Source organism: Protomyctophum bolini (assembly GCF_963924005.1).
Source record: "Protomyctophum bolini genome assembly, chromosome: 5".
Classification (NCBI taxonomy): domain Eukaryota; kingdom Metazoa; phylum Chordata; class Actinopteri; order Myctophiformes; family Myctophidae; genus Protomyctophum; species Protomyctophum bolini.
In genome coordinates, this window is record NC_137866.1 from 30,650,984 (window position 1) to 30,678,357 (window position 27,374).

Below are 27,374 nucleotides of genomic sequence, written 5' to 3' on the forward strand. Positions count from 1 at the left end.
GAAAGAAAAACGTACCCAAACCGAAATTGACCCGTGAAATTAGGTCAGATTCCGAGCCGTTCTTTTTATGTACGCGTTCTTTTGGACAGAGCTTTTGGTCTGGCGTTCAAAGCAGTTTCATGCCGATCAATACACATTGATTTTGACTCATTCAAGGTATAGCATTTTTTTTATTTTTTTTTAATATATTTTTTATCCCACGATTTTGTAACCCATTTTTCACCCCTGTGTCAATCATCTAATGTGATCCTGGGCTCTACACACCCTCCACCAACAACCTAGTCCCCATATATGGAGGACAAGGGAGAGCAACAGACTTGAACTCATGCTTCCTTCATGCCTGAGTGTCCAAGTTGCTCCTTTGCACACAGGGGGGGAGTTTCCCTGCATGGTTGAACGTAGCGCGTGGAAGGAACACGTTATTCCAACCAGTTCCTTTCCCCTCCATCAGGCTATGGTAGGCCTATAGCATTTTTAAAGAACTCGTGTGCTGTATTATTTGAAATCCTCTCCAAAGAGCACCTGTTTTTTTTTACAGAGGACCCACGAAGCGCTTCTTCTTTTCTTTATTCTTTTTACAAATGGCATGTTTCAATGGTTTATCCCAAGCTAAAGTTACCTACTGTACGTATTCAGTATTTCAAACAGAAAAGGCACAATTAATAGAACGGTCCTCTTGTCTTGAATTGTAAGAAACATCACAATTCATATTGTTATCGAATTATGTTTTGTAATATTAACTTGAAACTATTCTGATGGTTTTGTAAGCTACCATATAGGCCTATATATGCTGCAATGTAACACAGCTTTGTCTTTATTTACACACTTCTGTATTCCCTTTTTATTGTACATTATTACACATTATTAACATATTATTTTTGTCTCGACTGTCCTGTGCCATATGGCATGTGCAATGTAAACATATGCCAATTAACCTCCTTTGCATTGAATAGAGAGAGAGAGAGAGAGAGAGAGAGAGAGAGAGAGAGAGAGAGAGAGAGAGAGAGAGAGATACGTTGCATACTGTAGTGTACATACAAACAGAGCCACTACTGTGTAGCCTATATTCATTCAAGACATCACATGTGCTAATTCAAACACATTTGATTAAACTGTTGCTAAACCTCAGGTCCTCAGCTAGCTTCAACAGCTCAACTGAAGGCCTCTTCATACTCATACTAGGTGATAAGGTTGTATGTAGGTTGTAAGGTTATAAGGTAAGGTTGTATTTGGGTTAGTGGTGATACCACCACAACGTTTTCGGTGGTCACCTTATCACCTAAAAACATGGACTATGAATAGGCCTTAACACTAGCATGACTGAAGAAAAAAGACACAAGTAGCATATGCTTAAATTTAGAAAATGTTTCAGATGTCAAAAATGTCTGAGATGATAGAATGATGGATGGATGATGATGGTCATGGAAGGGGAACCTTCTGAAAGCTTCATGGGCAAAGATAGCATGTGTTTTCAGTTTGCTTTTAAAAGCGTTCATGGATTCAGCGTGTCTTACAGAAGTATGGGGCACGGTGGGAGAACTTGAGAAGGCCCTACTCCACCAGCTCGTTATTCCGACATATCCTATCCCTAACCCTAGAATGAAAATAACATTGCATGGACGCACCTGGGACGTATCCTCAGTGATGTATCCCAAGGTCATCGGGGTTTCGGGCCTCTCGAACATCATACCCCTCACTCAGGTGACCCAGCCGGGGTGATCAAGTTCCAATTTACGTCCCAGTAGCTGCCCTCGTCAATCCCATTAGGGCCACACAATCCATTGCTCCGGAACTACTCTGCCGGGAGGTAGATCAATCTGGCATGTGGAATGTGGGGGAGCGGAGCTATCACGCCGGTTCAGTCTCTATATCCTTCTTTATACTCTATGGTTCACATGGGTGTGATTTTTGTTGTTGCTCGCCAACAATGAGAAAAATCACACCCGTGTGAACAACTGCAACAAGCAATGCCTGGCCCCGCCTTATGGATTCTTGCAGCTATATTTTGCTTGTGTTTTTGTTTTTTCTTCAAAAAGCTTTCAACATGCATGGTCTTTATTCAGTGCGTGGTGGCCTTTCCACCGCTAGATGTCCCCAGTGTTCCTATAGCAGAGAGGAGACTTGAGACATTATATTTTGTTTTTGTCACGTGACCGGAAGTTACCCGTTGGAAGTCCACCAGTAGGAAGATACAGTGTCGTTGTTATTTACGTCCGCTGGGCTAGTGTCCATGTAACTTTGGATTCATTCTGCTAATTCAATTAGAACAACAAAGATAATATCCTGGAAGGAGTGACTTTATTTGCTCTCTCTGTGAACAAACAACGCGGATACGGATATAACTGCTTGGCTGTCATTGCACTTTACTGTCATCTCCTCCTCCGCGGCACGGCGCGGCTGTCTGTCATTCTTTCGGTTTGGGACAGTTGACATTAGCTAACTGTTAGCCTGGGATCACAACCTTGTCCACAGGAGTTGTGTTGTTGTTGTTGTTGGCGTCTGGTCTGGTTCTGCTAGACAGCCTTCTGTAACACGCGACTTTTCCCATTTAGGACGTCCTGTCCTGGTTTTTTGTTTTAGTACTGTGGCGTCGAATCTGACAGTCAGATGACTGTAGTCTGACCTCACCTCACGCCATGCAGCTGAGGAGTTGACCAGTGCATTCCTCCCGTCCGGACATGACATGGACAGCATAATACACCGTCGGGCTTCAGCTTGAACAGCTAGGGACTCCAGATGTCTTATTGCTCCATGTCTCCATGAGGACTTTAGCGGTCGTCCTCACTTTGCAGTGAGTCTACAAAATATCATAACAAGGACGTTATTGTAAAGGAGAATATGACCAGGACAAGTTTTGTCCCAATAGTTATATTATAGTGGTGGACAATTTGGCCCAGATAGTTGCTGTATACCTGACCTGTACATATTTAGTCAAATATAGACGCTCCTTGTCAAAATATGCTAACCTACTAAAGTGAAAGTGAATGTTCCTCTGTGCAATGTGCACTTCAGTTACACTACATGGAGTATGATTTTAAGTCAAGTTCAATGTTTGTGGCATTTTGAAGGGGGGAAACATTTCTGGGGCATAGATCACTTTCCTGTCTGTCACACATGTGTCCAACAAGATCCTGTGACTCTGTTGCTGTAGCTGAATATTGTATGTTTAGGTTAATTATTTTTGGTTGCTCTCTATACTAGACACTGAATAACCTCCACCGTTGGTGGAGGCTGGTGGATGTAAAGCCTGAGAACCTTCATCTTCCCAAGATTTCCTCCCACAACTTTATCTTTGAGCCTCTCCCCACTCCCTCTCCTCCTTGAGTCCTCGCCATGTTGGAGGGACTTGTGGCCTGGGTACTTAACACATACCTGGGGAAATATGTCAGCAACCTAAATACAGACCAGCTCTCCATCGCCCTCCTTAAAGGTAAAAACAGCATGCATGTGTGTGGTGGTGTTTATTGTGTTATGATTTATGCCTTTGATGAGATGTGTGTGTGGAAGGTAAATTGGGAGTGCATTTGCATACATACAATATTTTATACATGTATACATACTGCAAGTTATGTATTTGTAACAACCTGGATTCGAAGTTTGGTCTCCTGGCTGCAAGGGGAAACCAAACTATAGGGCCCGACCGATATGGACTTTTGTGACCGATACCGATAACCGTTTTTTGAGAGAGGACCATCACTGATAACCGATATGCAACCGAATCTTTCCTTTTTCTGTGTGGATTGTGCAAATAATTTTACCGGTTATGATTTATGTAAAGGTGCAATGACAGTAGTAGGCCTACAGACAGCTGCTTTTTTAAACCAATGACTTCATTCAATACTTGTTAAAGAGTAGTTTGGAGTGACAGTGACACACTACACTACACTACCGGCACCATTGGCATCACAGTTTGGCACAGCCAAAATGGGCTGTATTTCAAATGAACTTCCGAACAAGAGACGAGGAGCCCTGACTGAGTTACATCGGTATGTAATACATTACCGATACCTATTACCGATACATATCGGCAGACATTTCACCGATACGATATGCTCCGATATGCCAAATGAGGCGGCCATATCAGCGGCCGATATTATATCGGTCGGGCACTAAACAAAACACTGTATTGCTCATCCAGGAGGCATGAGCCTTTGGCCAAGGGAAATATCGTGCGTGCGTGTGAACGTGCTTTCTTTGTCAATAATGTGATCTATTAAAGCGCACCACCCCCACACTGTACATAATTTTGTGTTCATATCTTTGAACAGGTGAGGACTAATATATATAGTGCCCCAAACAAGAATGTCAGAGAATGTAATAATAAAAGATTTATGATCCATAATGTAGGGAAGTCATGAAACTAGACGTTTGTTCAGTAGGTTTCTTGCTCTTCTCAGGGGCGGTGGAGCTGGAGAATCTCCCTCTGAGGAAGGATGCTTTGCGAGAGTTTGATCTTCCCTTTGAAGTCAAAACAGGTGAGTAGTTTTCATAAAGAAACCGAGTTATTATAATTGAGCCAGACACTATAACAACTCTCACTCAAGATTATGGGATAAAACTTCTTTGTTAATACCCTGGTCATGTTTGTTTTGGCAGAACAGAATTGAGTAGTAGCCGAATTGTCCAAATACATGGTTGATTCAACCAATGGCCTCCTCTTCTATCTAATTTGATTGACATTTGAGGTGAAGTGGATACGTTTTCCATCAACTCTTGGTTGTCTTCTCCCTGCTCAGCACTGGTGGACAATGGACAGTAACGAATCACATTTACATTTTGAGGGGAAATTTAATATATATATTTTTTCTTTTGGGGGGCTTTTTATGCCTTTTATTGATAGGGAACAGTAGTCAGACAGGAAAGGGGGAGAGAGATGGGGAGTGACACGTGGCGGGAGTCGAACCCGCGGCATGCCGTCCGGCTGTCTTGGCAGCCTAGGTGCCCGGGCGGTTGAGTTAACCACCCGGGTTGAAATTTCATATTTTTAATACATGAAAAGCAAAGCTTTTGCACACCTACAGGCGACAGGTGCGTAGGAGAGGGTACGGTGCCCTAAAAATGAACAAGGAAAACAACCGCACACTGTCTTCAAATGCAGTGACCAACTTTTATTTACAGGGAAATAGCAACGTTTCGGCCTATGCGGCCTTCATCAGGCTATCTTTATGAACACAAATGAGAAAGCATCCTTTTTGTAGGCTGTCCTCTCTAAAGGTAAGCCTATCAGAACAAACGAAATGACATGACATCACTCAATTTAAGGTGACAGGTACACATGAGTACAAAGGTACTCATGTGGTTAAATGAGAAGAAAAAAGTCATATAAACAACTCAATACACCTGTGCAAAGTAATAAGAAACAATCATAATAATCCATATTAATCATGACAGTATACAAATGGTAATATTATTAAATAAAGTATACAAAAATCATGATCAAGAAACATATTGCAGGTTGAAACTTCATGAAAAACTTTCCCTGTGAAAGAGAAAAGGGAACAGTTTACAAGAGGTTAAAACCAGGTACAAAATCAAATCATCAACAATAAAACAATAATAAATAACTATATGGAGCAAACTGAAGGATAAAAAACAAAAGATCACAGCATGACATTTAATAAAAGTTCATCATTAAGGCCTTTAGATGCCAATGTTTGGAGTGTGAAGATCCAGAATGCTTCACGTCTTTTTAACAGCAAATCATGATCGCCACGGAGTTGGCGGATCAACTTGTTCAATGCCGCAGAAACGTAAAGAAGATATGTCATGCTTGTGATCATTGAAATGTACCACCACTGGGTAGTCTCTATCATTTCTTCTAATAGAGCTTTTGTGCTTGCTTATCCTTAGCTTCAGTTTCCTAGTGGTTTTGCCCACATAGGCTAGACCACAAGGACAGCGCAGCATGTAAATGACGTGAGTGGAAGCGCATATTTTTAATACAGCAATGGATTGATTAAAGAAAAACACATGCACATTTGTTTTGTTTTAAAAAGCATGTACTTTTGAATACTTATGTATTTTTTAAAGCAAGTACAATTTTGATGTAGCAATTTTCTCTCATTGTTGAGTAATGTTTGATCAGGAGTATACTTTGTCTCAAGTACTGAGCGCTGCTGCTCAGCAGTCATCTCATGAGTCTGTCAGTCTATTCAGGAAATGCCAGCAAATGGAATCTGGATTTTCTTGCCTAGTAACTGTGGTCTAATCTAGACTGGAAAGACACACCTTGTCTTGCATGACTTCAATGTTCAATCATTCTAGTTATGTCGCATTTTGTACAGTTTATATGACCTTGTCAGCTATCTGTTTTGCAGGCTGCTGCTCAAGTTAATTGGTTTACAGTACATAATATTGCATATTTCAATAGAGGCATTGGACACAGAATGTCTTTGTAGTTGTCTTTCTTCCAGTGTGGCTGACTGGTACCTTGGTAGGCCTGGGAGATAATTACTTCAATTCAATATCACGATTATTTCAAACGTTTTGCCTCGATTCTGTTTAATGAACGACAAAATAAGAAATGGGGGAAAAAGGTTAAAAAAGCAGATCCTAAAAGCTGACAATGTGTTGACAATGCTATGAACTTGTCCATTGGCTATTTTTTGTAATTCTCTGTATTAGATAGACTGCATGTCATTCAACATTAGGAATGTACCGGCCTCCTTCATTTGCTATTTTAACTAACTATTCTCATCCAGCCTTTATCTTGCAGCCTCAGCTGTGGAATGTGACCTCTGTTGACACCGTCATGCTCTTACAGTATGTGTACTGGGGGCTATTTGAGCAGACCGTTGCATTCTCTTGAGCATTATTTGGTTCTCAACCCAGGGGTCCTTGAGGGGGTCCAAAGCTAAAATTAGTTAATATTGCATCAAAACAATGTAACCTCTTTAAGCTTGTATACATCGGCTATTTTCAAAAGATCTTTGACAAAATGTTCACATTTTGGAATATGTCCCTCCCTGGTACAAAATACTTTCCATATACATTTTGGGATCCTTGACATGAAAACGTTAGAGAACCAGACAACGTGTGCTATTGTGATTACTTCTCCTTTTCTGGCATACTTTATAAAGGGCAATACAATACAGTACCCCATCCATCACCCTATAATGGTCTTAATAACCACAGGGACATATTCTAGGGCCATTATACTTCATCCGTATCGGGGTGAGACACCATGCAGAAGCAGAAAACTATAAATCACTATCAGTGTTCACTGTATTCCATTCCAATTGAGATTCTTATTCTTATTCTTATTGTGAGTGCAAAATACATTTTGATTTATGACAACATTTGAGGGTGACAAAAAATATTTTAATGCTTCGAATTTGCTGGATTTAATTATGGAATTTCTTTGACAGTATTTGTAGATTCTCCACAGCATAAGATCAAACATGATGATGATGTTCAGGATGCTCTCTTTTTCTTTTTTTTCTTTCTTTTTTATCCCAAGATTTTGTAACCATTTTTCACACCTGTGTCAAATTATCTAATGTGATCCTGGGCTCTACACACCCTCTGCCAACCTGGGGAGAGTAACGGACTTTAACTCATGCTTCCTTCATGCATGAGTGTCCAAGTCGCTCCTTTACACCTGACAGGGGGGAGTTTCCCTGTTTGGACATAGCGTGTGGAAAGAACACGTTATTCCAACCAGTTCCTTACCCCTCCATCAGGGGATCAGCTGGCCAGGGGGAGGCAGTTTAGAGACCAGGATTACTACATGTTTTTTGTGATGCTCTCTTTAATGTAATTTCAGTTTGGTTTTCAGTCGATCCCTTTCATCTGATATGGTCCGATGTTGTTGTTTTCAGGCTTCATTGGGAAGATCACACTCCAGATCCCTTTCTACAGGCCCCACAGTGACCCCTGGGTCATCTCAATGTCACAGCTCAACCTGATCATCGGCCCAGCCCTGGTCCATGAGTATGACGAAGAGATGGAGAGGGAGGAGGAGTTAGAACGCAAGAAACGCCTCCTCAAGGCGCTGGAGGACAGATGGAAAGTGGGTAAAACATGACCCACTTTAGTTGAAACCCCAGCATTAATATTCTGGGGGAAACATTGGCCAAAGATAGCAGATCTACAAGGTCATGATGTGTTACTTTCCTTTGTGTGACACTCTTGTGCAAAAACACGAACAGTTAAAATATGGAGATACAATGTTTATGCTGGACAGCCAGCCCAAAGTGTTCCTTATTATTATTAGACAAATATGCTGTTCTATAAACAGTGGAGAAACTCACAGAGAAAATGTGTTTGATATGCCTTTCCCAGAGCGAGTGTGAACAGAAGGGTGAGTCCTACTGGTACTCCGCCACTGCCTCTGTGGTCACCAGGATCGTAGAGAACATTGAGGTAAGCTGTCTGATTGGAGCAAGACAGTGCCAACTGCATACAGAACTTTTGCCTTAACGCTATCTCTACCACTAGCTGTTAGCATAAACCCCAGTTCCCAGTGCCAGCATACGCGTTCACGGAGTTCCCCCCCCCCCCCACACACACACACTCGCTACATACACTCGCTACACATTGGAACAAGCACACACTGTTTACCTTTCGTCAGGAGCCTTTACATGGCGGCAGCATCGCGGTACAAAGGCACAAATTAAATCCGAAACATACTGTTTATAAATAAAATGTACTGCTAAAAAGAATTCGGATATCTTTGGAGTTCCGGACCCGAAAAAAAATCGGAAACGACTGCTATTGTCTGCAACCAGTGGGTTGAAATTATTTTGAAAAAACATTGCATTTGTTTCTAATTCATCGTATATACATGCTTTTTATTTATTAAAATAAATAGACATATTTCTGACAGAGGGCGTTGAGGGCTGATTTCACCCCTCTGCTGTATTTGTTTAGCCTGTTAAACCCCTCCACCTTTGCTAGACAAACATTCTGCTCGCAGAATGAATGCAATGTTTTGTTTGTTTGGAATCAAACTTAAAATGTGTTGTCTGTCTTGTTACCATATAGCTGAAAATCCAGGGTGTACACCTGCGATTTGAAGATGACTTTTCTAATCCAGAAAAACCATTTTCCTTCGGTGTCTGCATCAACAATGTAGCAGCTCAGAATTCCTCCAAAGAACCAGTAAGTAAGACAGAAAAGCTCAAGTAAGGTATTTGCTGCTTAAAATTAATACACATCTTAAAATCTTCTTTTGTATTATATGCATGAATTGGTCATCTTGCCTTTCCCATGTGTTGTGCAGTTGATAAATCACTGCTTTACAGGAGATTTGACTTTGAAATGTTAGTGTGCTCCACTGTCATGAGAAAAATACAGATTTGTTCGTCCACATACTGTATCATCATCATACTATAATTCAGCGAATGTCTGAATGTCTGAATGAATGTCACTGACGGAGCGTTATCTCATCATTGGCTGCACCAATCACTCCCACTTTTCACACAGGCATGGACCATAATTATATGGAGGTCTTAACTTTTTTTTCGATTTGACACATTAATGATTAATAATGAATTTATTAGTGGATTAAAACAGCCGTTTACAGCCGTTTACAGCCGTGGTCTCCGTCTGTGGTCTATCTCCGACCGAGCCACACTATTAGCACACATCTCTCCATGCCAAAGAAATTCTGCACGCTCCCAGAATCCAGCTAGGCTACTTTTTACAGACGCAACTGTCATATTTACTGTACAAATATTGTTTTTACATCACCACACGATGGGCAATGCGCCCGGGCGCAATACCCCCCACGGCCACAAGATGGGGGCAAATATCTCACAACGGGTAAGGGCTAGTGACGTAAATTCTCCATTCAGTGTCAATAGGAATTACATTTTTGTATCGATTTGCTCGTCCACATATGACGTACATTTTCCGGCCACTGCTACAGAGCTGACAATGAGGTTATATCTTCTCTTCTTCTCTGGAATCCTGCCTCAAAGCAGACCAGAGCTAGAAAACTGTTGTTCCCTGATGTCATCGCTAGGGACAAATGCATCAGTAAGCAGGAACTGGGCATGGCACTGAAGGGCCGGAAAGTCTGGCATGGCATTGTGAAATCCATGATCACGACTGCGGTCGAAAAACGGTGATGATGACGTAAATTCTCCATTCATTGTCAATGGGAATTTAATGTTTGTGTAAGACGAAAATCTACACTAATAGCTAGTGTGGCTAGTGGCCCTCAAAAACTGGATATTTACTTGCGAGCCATTTAAAAAAAGGTACATTACGCATGTTTGTGGAAACCTAACCCAGCTAATAGATTTTGTCCTACTGGCAGGCCCAGAAGCTCTTCAGGCAGAAACAGCTGGAGATTTCAGATTTCAGCGTTTACTGGGATACAGAGTGTGAAATGCTGGGAAGACTTCCTGCCAATCAGATCCAGGTCAGTCACCCATGGGGAGATTTAATAATAATGTCACTGACTGAAAACACAATGTATTAAAACTCAAACACCGAAGCCGTCTGACGGAATCCCGGCCTAGACTATAGGCCAGGGCCTAGAGTGATCAACCATAGCATAGAGAAATCATACGTACTGTATATCCAGGGAGCAGCATCAGAAATATAAAGAGGTATAGAGCAAATATTACCTCTGGCAGTGATTTCAAAATGCCCTCAAAATCAGAGGTAGAGCAGCTAAAATTGCTTTCCGTATTACCCCTATTGGCCTAAAGATAAGACTTATGTTTTTTTCCAATGGAAATATCCTAAAAAAGGGGGTCATATTATAATCGGGGACTACACTATTTGACATTCAATGTTCTTTTTCCACAAATGAGTCTTGAAAAATGGGGGTCGTCTTATATTCGGGACAAAATTGTTTTTGGACGTGCAGTCAAAACATATTGCATCGCAAAACCAATGCTAAGACTTTAGGGCAGTCCTTCATGTTGTGACCAGCTCAGTGGCCTTGTGGTTAGAGTGTCCGCCCTGAGACTAGGAGGTTGGGGTTCGATCCCCGGCCGGGTCATACCAAAGACTCTAAAAATGGGACCCAATGCCTCCCTGCTTGACACTCAGCATCAAGGCTTGGATTGGGGTGTACAGTACTTGTACATCAAGCTGCCTCATGCTACAGAAACAGGAGATAGGCTCCTGCCCTATGGGCCTCATGGCTCTGCAAGGCTACTTATTCATGTTGTGACGGTTATCAGGATTGGGTTTCACTTCAGTATAGCAGTGCTGATTTCACTGCTGTTCAGGCGCCAGCTAATTCAGATTTCCCCAGATGATTGGTAGGCTGGCTTGGCGTTACTAGCAAAGATTAAAATAAGCCTAGCTGACCGTAGCATGCAGCTGCAGCTAATACGTATTGATAATGTGTCAGATTTGGTTGTGTCAATCTGTCACATCACATAACCAAGGTTAGCCTGGTACGTTTTTAAGTTTTAGTTTCCTGTACAGTAAGTAAACTACTAGACTTTGAGGACATCCCTGGTTTAAAGAAACATCCATTGAATTAATGGAAATGTGTGACAATTTTCTCCACTGCCAGTGAACTAATGGTAATGATTCACACTCATCATTTTCCTGGTTGCGCAGGATGCCATGACCAAGTGCATGCAGACTCGTGAGCACCAGTACATCTTTGAGCCTGTGTGCGCCTCCGTATTGCTGAGAAGAAATGCGTCCAAAGAGCCACTGAGGTCCCGCCACACCCCGCGAATTGAAGCCCAAGTTCAACTGGAACCCATGAACTTACGTCTATCACAGGTTTGTCACCATTTCACCCAGTGACCTTGTGCCTCCTATGGTATTTCTGAGTGATTCATTAATTGCCTTAGGTTTCACCTGCACTGCTGCCTTGTTTTCGTCGACTAAACTATGACAAAAAGTGTTCGTCGACTACCTTTTTCCACTGACGAAAACTAAATGGAAACTAAGCTACGGTGACTAAAACTAAGACTAAATATAGTGACAATTTTGTCAACAAATAAAAACTAGACTAAAATGTTAGGAAGGGACTAGTGGACAAGAGATCCAGTATAAGTCATATTACACTTGGTTGCATGCTGAAAATAGCCGATCTACAAGCTTCGTTGTGAGCTTGTAGTAAGTGTAAAATCAGTCATTATTTATGACGGCATCAGCGCCCACCAAAATACATTTAGTCGACTAAATCAACTGTAGATTTAGTCGACTAAAATCTTATGACATTTAGTCGACTGAAACTAGACTAACACTAAAACATTCCAGGTGACTAAAATGTGACTAAAATTAAGTGAAAACTATTCAAGAGACTATGACTAAAACTAAAATAGAAATTTGCTGACAAAAACAACACTGCTTGTTTGTTGTTAGATCCAGTACCAGCAGATCATGGCTTTCCTCAAAGAGCTGGACCGAAGGGAGAGAGAGATGCACTACCGCCAGTGGAGACCCAAAGTTCCTGTTATTGGGAAGTATGTTCACACATGATGTCATTAGAGTTTTGATAATTTCTATTTAGAAGAGACAATTCAATTCAATTCAAAGGGCTTTATTGGCATGAGAAAACATACGTTTACATCGGCATGGCCAAAGCATTTCCAGGGGTCCCCAGCCAAAAAGTTTGAGAACCCCTGCATTAGTCCAACCCTTGAAATCCTAACACTGAAGGGAAAATGACTGCCAGTTTAACATGTGTCACATGAGACTGATTCAATTGGCTACTGATTAATCTAGTCGGTTGTGTGTCCTTACAGTTGTCGTCAGTGGTGGCTGTTTGCTCTCCAGGCCAACTTCAATGAGATCAGGGAGCAGCGTCGGAGAGGCAGCTGGTCCTTTGCCCTGCGGCGAGCACGGGACGCCCTGCTCTACACCAACCTCTACTTCCAGAGGCTGACAGGAACGCCCCTCAGCCCAGACGAGGAGGTAAACACTTTCACCCATTCTGGGCGGGAACCCCTTTTGGTGTTTTAACATTATGTCACACTTTAGCTATTGAAAAATAGCAGATCTACAAGCTCGTAGCTTGTACTGTAGGTCTGCTATTTTTGATAAATCGTGAAAATGTGGTGCAAATCTTTGAATATATTGTATATTCTTTCAGAGCGAACATTTTTAACTCGAATATGTGCTTCTGCAGGGTCCCTGGAACAACATATTTTCACATGGGGGTCGCGGCCAATTAAATACATTTTTGGGGATCCTTGACATGAAAACATTTGATAACCACTGACATAGAAACATATGGTTTTCAAGAAAACTGTCAGGATTTAGAAGACATTAGTAGAATCGTCCTCAGGTTGAGGTAAAGCAATGAGTGTTGCTTTCTAGTGACAGGGTGGCGGGGGCATTCGAACAGGGGGCTAAATATGTAATTGTTTTCACAAAATCTTATGCCGATTTCTTTATTGTTATTTACTCAGGAAATTACATCTGACCGCTTTAATTTTTATTATTGGGAGAAGATCCTCCGGGCGCGCACTTCATGCTTGTGAACAACTTGGCGCCAAATGACTCATACACGAGCTGATTCTGGGTCTGACTCTGGACACCTAGGCTGATAAGTAGCCTTACAGCGAACCGTGGGTTCGACCCCCATTCGCAGTCTTTTTTTGCCATGTCTCTCCCTATCTCTCTCCACCTGTTTCCTTTCCTGTCCGTCTCTACTGTGAAATTTAACTAAAGGCCTTGATTGAATGTCCATGTCTTTGTATTACAGTTTGACCTGGAGAGAGTGGAAGATGAGCAGACGCTGGAGGAACTACAGATTCTAAGGGAACTGGTCCACGACCGCTTCCGAAAGGAAGAGGAGATCGCAGAGGCAAGCTAAGATGATTTGCAGTAGACAGACCTTTGGCATTAGAGAAACCCAGCCAGTAGTGTTGATCTCGTCGACTAATGCTATGACGAAAAATGTTCATCGACTACCTTTTTTCACTGCCGGAAACTAAACGAAAGCTAAGCTATGATGACTAAAACTGCGACTAAATATAATGACAATTTCGTCAACCAATAAAAACTAGACTGAAATGTTAGGAAGGGACTAGTGGACAAGAGAGCCAGTATAAGTAAAAGACACAAGTCATTTTACACTTGGTTGCATGCTGAAAATAAAGTGTAAAATCAGACATCAAGGCCCGCCAAAATACATTTTAGTCAAGTAAATCAACTGTAGATTTAGTCAACTAAAATGTTATGATATTTAGTCGACTATAACTAGAAGCATTCCAGGTGCCTAAAATGTGACTAAAACCAAATGAAAACTATTCAAGAGACTATGACTAAAACTAACATCAAAATAATTTGCTGTCAAAAACAACACAACAAACAACAAAACCATTAGCTCTTCTACAGTACATGTTCAGATGGATAACATCCAGATAGGCCTCACGTATATTACGGTTTTATCTGTAGTGTTGTTTTCTCCGCTCACTGTCTTTCCGTTCTCCGTTCCTAGAGTGTGCGCGAGCCAGCTAGCACCCCTCCGTCCTCCTGTTTGGTACCCAGCAGCACCATCCCCAAGAGCGGCAGCTCTGGGATGATCCAGTACCTGCAGTCCTGGTTCCCTGGTTGGGGAGGCTGGTATGGAGATACCCAAGTCCCAGAGGAACTCCTACCAAGCCCTGGCACCTGGGATATTTTGGGTGAGAAACACGTAACACTTATTTTGCCCCAAAAACGTTTGGAGATGTCTTAACAACTCAAGCACTAATCTACAAGCTCAATGTATCACATTGTGTGAGCTTGTAGACTGATATAAAGATGCCAAATATATCAACCTGGTTAATTGTTAACGCTTTGTTAACATACTGTAGCACTAATAATTAATATGAAAATTAATAAAGCAACATGAAACAACCCCGCTCCTGACCTCAACAGAGACAGAAGACCTGTTCGACCCACTGGAGGACTCTCAAACCCTGAACACGTTCACCAGGAGAGACCACCTGTTTGCTCGCATGGAGTTCCTGTTGGAGAAGGGCGGGGTGACTCTTTTCCACCAGGACAGGAGAGGGGACACCCTGAACGAAAGTGGGGTCATCCAGCTGGAATTCTCAGGTATATGTGAGCAGTTGATTGAAGGAGCAGTTCTCTTCTGGCTTGATTCATATTATATTCTGATGATGTAATTGGAAAGTTTAGCACTTGTTTGCACGTGTTTGTAAAACATGCTCTATATATATACACACAAGGTGGATTGGATTGAACAAAGTTCACATGAAACAAAATGTCATAGTATTCCAGTAAGGAGAAAAATGCGTTGTGCGACCCATTACCGTTATTTCCACTATAGAAATGTTCCCCCAAAATAGGGATTTCAGGCTTAATGCAATCCAGTGGTTTTGTTTTCCTGTCAGGGGTTAAGGTGATCGTGGAGTCGCTACCTCGCTCAGAGTCTTCTCTGCTGTCCGTCAAGCTCGGAGGATTGTTCCTGAGGGACCTGACCACACAGGGCTCCATCTTCCCTGTCCTTGTGGCTCCAAAAACGGTGAGGAAAATACACAGTTGCTATTAGGTAGAAACCTTTCCTCTTTTTTTCTTCTTTCTTTGGTAAATAAATGTCCTATTTAGTTGTACGAAAGTAATGCTTGAAAGTGGCGAAAATAGCCCATCAATCTCTGTGAGCTTGTAGATGTGCTATTTGTTTTGCTATTGATTCATCAAACGTATGTATTATGTACGTATGTATCAAAAGCATTAACACAAACTACAGTGGATCAATTGGAACACAGTTTCTTTCTTCCATTTCCTGAAAAGCAATGGTTTTTGCCCCACGTCTTTCTGGAATTGCACGTTTTAAGATACGATAAGATAAACATTTAAAGTAAGAAGCAAATCGGTGTCGTGCTGTTAAAATCATTACAAACATAATGCACTGCCTCCTTGCCTAACTTTGTAGCTGTGTTTATCCTGCAGCTTATCCTCAATAAGTCATTATGTAAAAACATAAAAAGAGTAGTATATGTCATTAACAGTGTTAATCGTTGTGCCGTCGTTTGTTGCAGGACAAGATTGTCATTGCCGTCCATCAACCTGGGCAGTCTAGCAGGAGTTCAGGTGAGATTACCATTCTCTGTGCTCTTAAACTGACTTTAAGCACTGTTTTTTGTTTGTTTTTTTAATCACAGGTTTTGGACCTTTTACTTTTCAGGAAATAACCTGTGTTCCAATGGATCTAGTGTAGTTTTACTATAGTTTATCTCCTATAAAAGCTGCAACGCTTGTAGATTGGCTATTTTCATTGCTTTTGCGTGACACTGGTGTATAACATTGTAACATGTAATATAGACAGCAATGATACCCCTTCTCCATGTTGGGTGCATTGGGTCGGCATGCATCAGTCCCTGCCCTCCACTTCCCAACTCGTATGCATGTACATTACAAGGTACATATATATGTTTTCTGGGTGTTTGGCAGGAACCACTGCAGATTCTTCCGCGGCGGCGCCTGTGTTTGAGATGATCTACGAGCGTAACCCTGTGAGGTGCAAATTTGAGAGAAGACTTGAAGTGAACACTAGTCCTCTGAACATCATTTACAATCCACAAGCAATCAAGAAAGTGACAGAGTTCTTCTACAAAGGACGGGTCCACCCTTCCGGTGAGTCATGTCACAGACATTTTTTTACACCGTGGCTGCAGGCCAAGATGTCTAGAACAGGGTTTATATGTATGTACATGTACGGTTTGCTTTGTTCTCAAACTGCTCACTAGTTTATTTATCTAACTAACTGGTAGTAGTAGCTAAAGATGGGACAGGAAAGCCAGGCCAGTCCACTCCGTTATTAGACTCTGTCTACCTGTATGGGTAGAGGCCACCTAGGAAACATAATGGTTCCAGGTTTGATTCCCGGCTGTGTGTTGAAGTGTCCCTGAGCAAGAATCACTTAAACCCTAACTCACCCTAAACCATCTGAGCAGTTGCAAGGAATGGAGCTGAAAACTGAAATTTCCCATGCAGGATTAACCCTTCCAATGCATTGGTGTGGTTGAACTTAAAAAACGTTTCGTCCCAACCCGACCCTTTGGTTGTGGTTTGGGCTTAACAGACCAAAACGTTGTTTTTCCCATGAAAACCTTGCGTTTGAAGAAAGGAGTGCAGGAGTTTTTTCTTTCAGTAAATTAGGGCCCTTGTTTCAGAGCATGTGAGCGGAGCTGGTGGATTTTTAAGTGAGCGTGGTGTGGGTTTTAAAATGGGTCAGAGTGACTTCCGGAGCGAGAACTGTCCTCCGCTCCGAGCCGCTCAGTGCACACGGCACTGTGCACAAAATCATATGTTTGAGCATGCTCGGTCCCTCCCAGTAGGCTACCGGGTCCACAATGCACCTGTGCTTTGTATACAGAAATCCCACAACAACGTGAAAACATGGAGTTTGCGTATTATAAAAAAATTACAGAGAAAAAGTTCCAATGTATCGTGAAAACAACTGACGATGATGGTGCAGAGACGGAATGTGCAGAGTATGTTACCCTCGGCAAAGATTCTTCTTGGAATCTGAAGAGACACTGGGAGGAAGCATGAGAACATATTTCGCGAACATAATGAGAAGAAATCCAAAGGTTTGTTGTTATTATTAGCCATTTTGAATTTGGTAGCCTAATTACAGCTTAATGTAGACCTAATAAAGCATTTATTTGTTTTAGATTCCCAGGCGCAGCAGCAACACAAAGAGAAACAGAGTGAGCAACTGCACAATTTCCTCACTGCAAGAAAGGGGCCAAACGTGACACGTGAAAGAAAAAGGGAGCTGGATGAAGCGTTTTTTAAAATGATATCCATGGACTACGAACCCCTAAGTAAAGGAGAACGTGAAGGAATGCGACACTTTGCCGGCATGGCCCAACCAGGTTACACCCCGCCCTGCTACAGTACTGTCCGGGACACACTTATGCCAAATGCCATACAAGAGATGGAAGCCAAACTACGAGATCTCCTGGGAATGGGTGAAGGGTTCGTTCTTGCATCTGATATTTGGACAAATAGAAGAGGCCACAGTTTCCTTGCTATTGTGGCAAGTTTTATCGACGGGACGTTCAAGGGCCACACCGTTCTGTTAAGCTGTGAGCACATAACAGGGTCTCACACTGCAGAGCGCATTTATCAAAAGTACGAAAGTGTGCTGAAAAATTGGAACATTCACCAACGCGTGATTCGTGTGGTGACCGACAGTGCCAGCAACATGATAAAGGCATTTAACATCCTCCCTGACGCTGAAGGAGAAGAGAAAGATGATGATGATGATGATGATGATGATGATGATGTGGTGGTGGAGGAAGGGGAGGAAATTGCGGAGGAGGAACCTGCACTCTCGCAAAACCAAGTGGACGCGGTTACTAATAATGTAGAGGCTATGGTAAACCAGTACTTCACCGTATCAAGTTTACACCTGCGAAGCCCAATTCATCTGCTTCAGTTAGCTATCAAAGACGCAGTTAACGAGCATGATGATATCAATCGCTTGCTAGTTAAAGTGGGAAAGCTAGTGAAAAGTGTGCGTGAGAGTTGTCTGAACACGGAGGAAACTGACCGTCTGGGTGTACGACCAAACACTGCTTGCCCGACACGATGGAGCAGCCAGTTGCGCATGGTGGAGTCTGTTCTAAAGTTGTTCCAAAAAGATCCATTGTGGCAGAGCAAACTTAAAACAACCGCAGCAAATCTCACCCTAAATGACGTGCGTCGGCTCACTCACCTTGTCGAAGTATTGTCACCGCTGGCTGACCTCACAGACAACATGCAACAGGAGCTTGGGAATTTGGGCATGATTCTCCCTGCTGTAGGCGAGCTTAAATCCCTGCTCGTCAACAACAACGCTGCCCTTCCATTAGGAATAGCTTCTTTCGCGGAAACACTGTCCAATAACGTGTCCACTCGCTTCAGAATGTACTATGATGATAAACACCTCCTCTTCGCGTCATTGTTAGATCCTCGTTTTAAAACAGAGTGGATAATCCGTGATGAGTTGGTTTGCAACAAACTTGGAGAAATACGTGACCTCCTCGTCAAAGAAGCAGAGGAAATGACCAGAGAAATGACCGCAACAAACACTGCAGGAGAGGCAGCAGGTCAACCCGACGGCGGAGAATCAACCACCACACCTGACGCGCCCGAAGTAATCAAGAGGCCTCGTATGTTTGGATCATACTTCTCAGAGAAGCAGCCCACGGGAGGAGGCGATGCGAAAAATGAAGTTGAAAGCTACCTCTCGTCCCCAAGATCGAACCCCGATGATGTCACAGATGTCATTGCATTTTGGAAAACAAACTCCAAGTCCTTTCCACGCCTGACTAAAGTTGCCCGCAAAGTGTTCAGTATTCCCAGTGGCTCTGCGAGCGCAGAACGGGTGTTTTCAGCTGCCGGTTTGATGTCAAGAAATCACTGCATGAGTTTGAAGCCTCAGACATTGGCTAAACTCGTGTTCTTGAAAGTGAACTCAAAGATACTGTAGCCGTAGGCAGTGGCACTGCATGGCAGATATAGGCACAAGACATGAGCATTGTTTTATTTTGTTTAAAATGCACTAAGTGACAAAACGAATAGCCTATAGCCTACTTTATTGCAAAATGCAATAATAGGCCTGCCTAAAGTTAATGGCCCAAAGTTAGCACTATTGCAGCGATGCTATTATTATTTTTTATTTCATACATAACAATGTAGCATTCTGTTTTAGATTTTATACATTTCTGTAAATGTAGCCTATCCAACAGCACTTTTATATTGGTTGATTGTATTCGAGCTTTTCAAAGGCTATAAGAAACGTGCACATTGAGTATTTCGTTTGTGTTTTACTGTGAGACACTTTGTAGACAGTTATGTCGAGTTATATTTTTTCATAGCCATATTATTATTATAGCCATGTGATTTCCTGAGTTCGTTTGATAACAAGCCTGTTGTGTTAATTTTCTTCAGTGGCTTTAAGCCAAGGCCTTATAGGCATGTGCCTTATAGGCCTATAGGCTATTACGGCCTCCTCTGAGGCGCCGACATCTTTTAAAGAATGTCATATTCGTAATTTTGTATCTGTCTTATGCCCTGGCAGTGATATGTTCTACCTCCGATTGATTGGTTGATTTAATACTTTAATAACACTAACAGTATGCAAAAAGGTATAGGCCTACAGTGTAATTCAATTAGCCTATGGTAAACGGATAATATGACCCGAGGGCTGTGCATAATTATTGTTTTTGTTTTTTATTGTGGTTCTGTCACTAGCGTTGAACTTGGTTGCGGAATGTTGCTCGCAGTGGTACATTAAAAAAATACCATACTTCGGTTGATACATTTGAACTGGGTCTGTTTTCATTATTCTATGATATTTTAAATAACGAAATCAAACTAATTTACAAAACGAAGGCCTTCAGGTTTAATTAGACAATTTCAGGAAAACAGCATTTTCTTTAATTTTTCCCCCGTCATTTTTTTCTGTTGAGCGGGCATATCTGAGTGGAGCACGGAGCGGGAGCGCTCGATGCATAAATGAAGGTGAGCGCTGAGCGAGCGTAGAGCGGCGTGGGGGGGGGGAATCAACACGAGCAAATGAGAGTGGAACTAAAGCCGTCCAGAGCGAAGAGCGGATTTCTCGGCCGCTCCGCTCACATGCTCTGCCTTGTTTGGTCTCCTCCTACAGACCTGTGGCCTTTGTACAGTACTGTAGGCATGCAAAAGTCTTGTAGTCAGTGATTTAAAAAAATAAAGTATGAAGAGCCCTGGGGAATGCATTTAATTATTCTTTTAAACGATTAAGTCTTTATGAGACTGATTATTGGCGTGTGGTCTGACCACCATGATATCGTAATGAATGACACTTATATAAATGTACAAATGTAAATGAGCAGCACATCCATACTAGAGGGAAAGGGTGGTGTGGTTTAGCTTAAATAAAACGTTTTGGCCCTTTGGTGTGGTTTGGGCTTTAGACCTTCATCAGCTTAATGTTTTGGGGATTCAAAGAAAATTTACCAGAACATTTATCCATTATGTAATCAGTTGACTTGTGTGTTCATTTGTTTCCCAGGTTTTGGATACCAGTCAGAGTTGGAGCTGAGAGTAGCAGAAGCTGCCAGGAGGCAGTACAACAAGCTGAAGATGCAGACCAAAGCAGAGATCAGACAGACTATTGATCAGCTGCTCGTTGGAGAGTTCATTGTAAGAAGTAGATTAAGTGAATCAAAGGTGAAATTGATGATTAAATCACATCCAACTAAATCCTACTGTTCTATTGGCCACGGCAGGAGAACATTAAGCGCTGGACCATGAAACTGGACATCTGTGCACCCCAGGTGATTTTCCCCGATGACTTCCAATCAGGTGACCCTATGCTAGTCGTGGTGGATTTGGGCAGAATTCTACTTACCAACTCTCAAGGTAAAATAGCATACATACTGTAGGAGTACCCAAGTGATATTTCTGCACTGTCGGGTGCAAACAAATTGAAAACAGAGCAACGTTTTCCAATGGCTCTAATGGAGTTACAATATTTACAATTTAGGCATTTAGCAGACTCTTAATCCAGAGCGATTTACAGTAAACAAGAACAAAACATGGTTAATTCATCATATACATAACAATTGTCATTATGAATAATACGTAAGCTAAGAACCTAACAGTGGAATATCTATATAATGAAACTATGCATATACTATATAGTGCTATGTCTACATAATGCCATCTACATAAAATGCTATCATTTAGCCACAATCTTACAGGCGAAAAAAGAGTTTTTTTTCTCTATCAATTTACTAGAGAGTCAAGGTTTCCATCCGACAGTGATGATATCAGCCTTTTTTAATGGCAGTTCAGTTTTACAAAATCATCTTATACCTGTCATTTGTATTCCTTTTGAAGATGATACCAAGGCCAAATCAAAAACCACTCAACCTGAAGGGGAGGAATTCAGTGACGATGAAGATGAATATCAGACTCCACTTGGCACACCCCCAGAGTCTCCAGCTCCTGAACCGGAAATGCCTTTTAAAGAACAGCCCAAGAGTCCTGAACTTTCTTGCCTTACATCCCCCGGAAGTAGCCAGGCATACAGCAAGAAGCTTTATGAGAAGTACTCCCTGTCCTTCAAGGACCTGCAGATCATGGTTGGCCGCTATAAGGACAACTGGAAACACCTCCAGGAGAGTGAGGTAGGGCCCACCCATGTGGTAGAGAAGTTCAACGTCTTATTGCAACTGGAGCAGAGACTGCGCTACACCTCAGATCCCCAGCTGCCCGGGGCGGTCCTGACTGCAACCCTCCCTGACCTGAAGGTTCACATCAACCTGGAGAAAATGACTGCCCTCAGGAGCTGCCTGGCCAGGCTGAGTAGCCCCACTGCGGGGGAAGAGGCAGAGGAAGGCCAACATGACAAGTCCCCCGACCCTATGACTCTGCGGCACGAAAAGATCTTTCAGAGGGAGGACAGCTCGTGGAAGCTCCAGGGTTCCACCAAGAACCTGACCCAAAGCGTGACTACTCTGGAGCAGCACACGCGAGAAGTGCTGGTGGAATCCCGCCTCCTTCTGGCCGAGTTCAACGTCAACTACATGCAGCTCGGTGTGGAGAGTGACGGGCGCTACATCTCGGTCCTCAAGGTCTTTGGCACCAAGGCTCATTTTGTCAAGCGGCCTTATGACGCCGAAGTCTCCCTGACTGTCCATGGCCTTCTGTTGGTTGACACATTACAGACCTATGGCTCAGACTTCGACCTCTTGGTGGCCTCTCACAAGCACCTTAGCTTTGACTTGCCAACTGGCAGCATCCGAGAGAGCCAGCCTTCATCACCAGTCTCGCCTGAAAGAATGGCTACTGATCCAAACATTCACGGGACATCGTCTGAAGTGCCTCCTTTCAGTTCCTTTCTCAGGGATCAAGAGGCCCTTATTAAACTGGAGTACCAGTTTGTCAGCTCAGACTGCCCCTCTATGAACCTGGACAGTTCCCTCCAGGTGACAACCATGCAGGTCAATAGCTTGGACATTATCGTCAACCCTGAAACCATGGTGGAGCTGCTCAAGTTCCTCCAGAAGTCTTTCCCCAAAGACGAGAGTAGCTGGACTCCGCCAACGCAACAACCTGCCACTCAGCCTGAAGATGATGAGCAGAGAGAGGAGACCTACCAGTCCACTTATGACCAGAACATAGAGCTAACAGTGGAGATCCATCGCCTCAACCTGCTACTCCTCAGGACCGTCTCTACTGGTGCCGTCTTAGGTGCAGAAAAGAAAGGGTTGAAAATAGCAACGGCCAGCATCAGTGGCACCAAGGTCAACGTGTCCATGGGCAGCCGTTTGGATGTCAATGGTTCCTTGGGGTCGATGCAGTTGGTGGACCTGACTCAGGAAGGGAGCAGAAGTCAATTTGTGGTCAGCATCGGAAATGTGGAGGATGACTCCTCACCTTCGGGCGGCGTATCCTTTTTTGCAGACACACCAGGCTCCTCTTCGGAAGCCTTGAACTTCCACTTTCTGGAGAAATCCCAGGGGGAGTGCTCATTGCAGCTCCAGATGGCATCCTTACACTACAACCACTCGGCCAAGTTCCTGAAGGAGCTTACTTTGTCCGCCAACGAACTGGAAGACAACTTCCGCTTGATGTTGAAAAGCGCTGCCACCAAAGTTTCGACGGTCCTGGTCAATAAGACGGCCGAGTACACTGGCATGGTTTCTCTTTTTGAGACTCCCTCACGGAGAGGTCGTACTCAGAGCCATAATTGGCTCGACTCGACATACGAGGATGAGGTGGATCTCACTGTAGTAGAGGAGGAACCCACCTCAGACTCCTACTTTGTAAAGTTGACCCTTAACATCAGCATTGAATCACCAGTTGTGTCGATTCCACGCAAGCCTGGCCACCATGAGCTTTTGGTGGGTCACTTGGGCAGCATAAAGATCCAAAACTTTGTTACTGGGCAGGACTCTGAAGGAGAGCGATTGCAGGTGCTGGTGAAAGATATCCGGCTTTACTCGCTCAATACGAGCCATCTGGTTTTGAGGAAGGCACCCAGAAATGACCTGCCGAGCACCGGCATGTCACCTTCCCACAATGGGGGCATCAGTCAGGATGAGCCACAGTTCACACGTCATGACTTTTTTGACTATCTCAGTCGGGGAAAAGGTGAGAAGACGTCTGAGGATATTTTTGTATTCATAACGGTACAATTTGTGCATTTGTTTGCATATAAATATCGTTTCTGTCCAGAGGAAACCTCATAACTCTGCTGTGCTATTGAACACCCTACGTCTGTGTGTTGTTTTGAAAATATTGAACCAATGGAAAGTAGTAAATGCATTGGAGAAAAAAAAATCTGTCTGCTAAAACAGCTAACTCCACCACCTGCAAGTAGTTGACAATATCTAAAGTCACAACACCAACTTTGATGAGGCAGTATTGCATCGTTTAAAATTCAAATTCAAGGTTTTATTAATTTCCTTAAAACGTATACTTTTAATTTTGGAGTTATGAGGTTTCCTCCGGACAGCAGAGATATGCAATGTCTACATTTTAATTGCTTTAAAACATTAATTTGTTTGTTTTCTCTGATAGCATTCCATATATTGAAGGACACAACCATCCAGTTCACCGTGGAGAAAATTCCCATTGATGAAGACATCCAGTTCAACTTTCTCACCGCTGATGAGCCCTGCCAGAGCTCAGGATTAATGAAGATCCAGGGCAAATTTGTGAATCCTGTTCAGGTAGCGTAGTAACACGTAGTGTTTATGTTTCTAAAGCAGTGGTTTTCAACCCTTTTCACATCAAGGCCCATTATTTATTCATCCTTTGAGCCACGGACCATGATGACGATGATGACATTTAGCCTCTCGGACCCAAAGCTAAAGAATATTAATACGATGTTGTCTACAATTTCCGATTGCGTAGACTGGACCACTGGTTGAAAACAACTGTTCTAAAGAAATTATCAAGAGTGCCATATAACCACATTTACCTTGGCATTGCTATTTTGGGGACATTTTCTACAATTTTTCTAATTGTCAAAAATAGCTGTTAATATGATGTTTATAAATATAAGCTCACAACGTCCCATAGTGTGATCATGCATTGTACGTGTGTATAGACACACATACTGTATATCTTTACCTATTGTTTCATTGGACAGATATTCTACTGTTAGATGGATGTTAAGTTCTTAGCTTACTTATGATCCTTGATGACTATTTCTATGTTTTTAATGTACTGTATTACCATGTGTTGTTCTGGCATACTGTAAATCACTCTGGATTAAGAGTGTCTGCAAAATGCCTAAATTGGAAATTGTGTGCTTGTAGATTGCCTATTTTCATTATTTGTCATACGATTTAAGTGATTAACAGTTGGAGTTACTGTTATGTTTGTCTCTTTCATTTAAAATTAAATGCATTGTCTTTTCTGGCCAACTAGGTGTTCCTGTGCAAGCCTGTGTACGAGCAGGTGCTCCAGACTCTGGACAACCTCTCCCTAATCGAGGAGCAGCGCGGGACACCGTGTCACGAGCCGCCGACGCCACCGCCTCCGACCCCCTCCTCCACCAAACCTCACCGCTTCCCGGACCCCCGGGGAGGCTTGTTCGCCAGGGACCCTCCTCACACCGGCCTCGTCTCGTACGCCCACCTCGCTTCCCTGTCCGACTCCCTCTCCTTTCCCGCCACGCCGCTGACGCCTCACAGCAACCAGCCGTCTCTGGAGCTGCCGCTGTTCACTCAGGTGAGAGCCACCTTCAGCGTGGCGGAGCTTCAGGTGCAGCTGAGCGCCGACCTGTCGCAGGGCTCCCAGGGTCTGGTCAGCCTCCGCTTCCAGGACCTGGAGGGGGACTTCACCAAGGACCACCCGCACGCGCTGGCCGTCCAGTTCGCCCTGCGCTCGCTGCTGATGGAGGACCTGCTGGAGCGGAACCCTGAGTCCAAGTACAAGCACCTGATGGTGTCCCGCGGAGCTCCCAAGGCAAGTTCTCAGTCTGCACCACTGAGTTCAGTCATTTGGATTCCATAGAAGCCAGTGTGTCTTCTATGAAAGCATGTTGCACATCGAAATTAGCCCATCTGCAAGCTCTGAATGAGTCTGCGACGCATTCAGAGCTTGCAGATAGGCTTTTTTCGGTAACCATTAACATTCAGTAGATTTTCTGTGGTGTGGGGTTTTCTGGCTCAAACAAGTGCTCAGGTTTTCCTGTGGACTGTGATGTAAGAGTCCAGAAATCCCACATATGACAAGAATTTGCCAGCAAATGTCACTGTTGAGGGATTTTGCCTGTTGTCATTGCAGCTCAAAAGGCTTCAGAACACACAGAGAAAACCCCAGACCACAGACAACCCACTGAATGTTCAAAGTTCAGCTTGTGTGGGTGTAATAAAAAAAATAATACATGAAAATGAATGTCATGGAACCTTTAATCCATGTTCCCCAAGGCCTCCACCTTCAGCCCCAAGGAGTACCTGTCCCAGAGCTGTCCGTCGGCGTCCAATGCGCTCTGCCCCGACATGCCACGCTCGCTGCCCGCGCACATGGAGGAGGCGCGCAACGTCTTCCAGCTGTACCAGAGGCATCCCAGCACGCCTTCGGCCAAGGCCAAGAAGGACCCGGCCTGCCCCAGCACCCCGCCGCCGTCGCCATCCCGCAACACGCCCTCCCCGCACCCGCCCCCCGACTTCGACGACTCGCTCGTGCACATCAACGTGCTGCTGGTGGACCGGCGCCACCCGGAGTTCAAAGCGCGCTACGGCGGCGTGGGGCGAAGCATCGACGTCGACTTCAACTGCCTGGACGTGTTGATCACATTGCAGACATGGGTGGTCATCCTCGACTTCTTCGGCATCGGCTCCACTGCCAATAACCATGCGGTGAAACCTGCCTTGTCGCCGCAGCTGGAGCCAGGGCATCGTCTGTACGAGCCAGACTCGTATTACCCAGATATCGTGGAGGAGGAGGCGATTGAAATAGTCAACACTAAGTTTGACCTCAAGGTAGGTCTCCGGCAATTTCAATCTATTTGGAATGCAATATTTAAGCTATAATACTTCAGCTCATGCTATACCATGAGATATTGCCACTGGCATATAAATGCATAATAACTTCCACATATGAGCCCCATTAATAAGAGAGGGTACTGTAGACCTGCAGCACATATCAAGTGTATTATTATACCACGTTTTCATTATCAATATTTTACGATAATATCTATCAGTATTATCATAATCTGAATATGAATATAACTGAATATGGGACAGGGTCCAGGGAGTTATTGGTTATTATTTCAGTAGCTGTGGTGTCTATATTTATTTTCCAGTAAGGATAATTAATTGGTACTTTACTGTAGTCCAACCTCAAGTCGGAGTGATAACTGTTCATTTGTGGGATGTGGATGATAGACCTTTTGGTTCTTGTTGCTATGCATGTACAGTATTATTAGCAGCATAATTTTTTTGTAATTTGAACATTTTCAGAAAACTTAGTTCAGTATTGGAGTTTTTAGAATC

General features: G+C 43.3%; 2 protein-coding genes across 4 annotated transcripts in view; both read left to right on the plus strand.

The window, feature by feature from the left end:
• Positions 1–2,283: 2,283 nt before the first annotated feature.
• vps13d (vacuolar protein sorting 13 homolog D) overlaps positions 2,284–27,374 on the plus strand; it is an 87,962-nt gene continuing 62,871 nt past the window's right edge. For 2 of the 3 annotated variants that reach the window (XM_080764116.1, XM_080764118.1), the window contains exons 1-22: positions 2,284–2,791; positions 3,202–3,430; positions 4,398–4,475; positions 7,821–8,011; positions 8,284–8,364; positions 8,986–9,102; positions 10,265–10,369; positions 11,530–11,700; positions 12,289–12,389; positions 12,672–12,840; positions 13,634–13,735; positions 14,372–14,558; positions 14,794–14,973; positions 15,273–15,403; positions 15,921–15,972; positions 16,333–16,515; positions 20,930–21,060; positions 21,147–21,279; positions 21,760–24,018; positions 24,448–24,599; positions 25,303–25,842; positions 26,307–26,861. In XM_080764116.1, coding sequence (XP_080620242.1) covers positions 3,334–3,430; positions 4,398–4,475; positions 7,821–8,011; positions 8,284–8,364; positions 8,986–9,102; positions 10,265–10,369; positions 11,530–11,700; positions 12,289–12,389; positions 12,672–12,840; positions 13,634–13,735; positions 14,372–14,558; positions 14,794–14,973; positions 15,273–15,403; positions 15,921–15,972; positions 16,333–16,515; positions 20,930–21,060; positions 21,147–21,279; positions 21,760–24,018; positions 24,448–24,599; positions 25,303–25,842; positions 26,307–26,861 — 5,715 coding nt within the window. In that variant the 5' untranslated portion in view covers positions 2,284–2,791; positions 3,202–3,333. Of the gene's footprint in view, positions 3,431–4,397; positions 4,476–7,820; positions 8,012–8,283; positions 8,365–8,985; positions 9,103–10,264; positions 10,370–11,529; positions 11,701–12,288; positions 12,390–12,671; positions 12,841–13,633; positions 13,736–14,371; positions 14,559–14,793; positions 14,974–15,272; positions 15,404–15,920; positions 15,973–16,332; positions 16,516–20,929; positions 21,061–21,146; positions 21,280–21,759; positions 24,019–24,447; positions 24,600–25,302; positions 25,843–26,306; positions 26,862–27,374 lie in introns of all 3 variants that reach the window. The other variant, XM_080764117.1, reaches the window with a different exon arrangement.
• LOC308315879 (uncharacterized protein) lies at positions 17,335–20,202 on the plus strand. Its single transcript, XM_080764120.1, has 2 exons — positions 17,335–17,474; positions 17,559–20,202. The coding sequence occupies exon 2, from the start codon at positions 17,684–17,686 to the stop codon at positions 19,361–19,363; it is 1,680 nt and encodes a 559-aa protein (XP_080620246.1). The 5' UTR covers positions 17,335–17,474; positions 17,559–17,683; the 3' UTR covers positions 19,364–20,202.

Excerpts from the sequence above, each read along its gene's own strand:
- LOC308315879 (XM_080764120.1), top strand. The coding sequence starts at position 17,684 with ATGATATCCATGGACTACGAACCCCTAAGTAAAGGAGAACGTGAAGGA.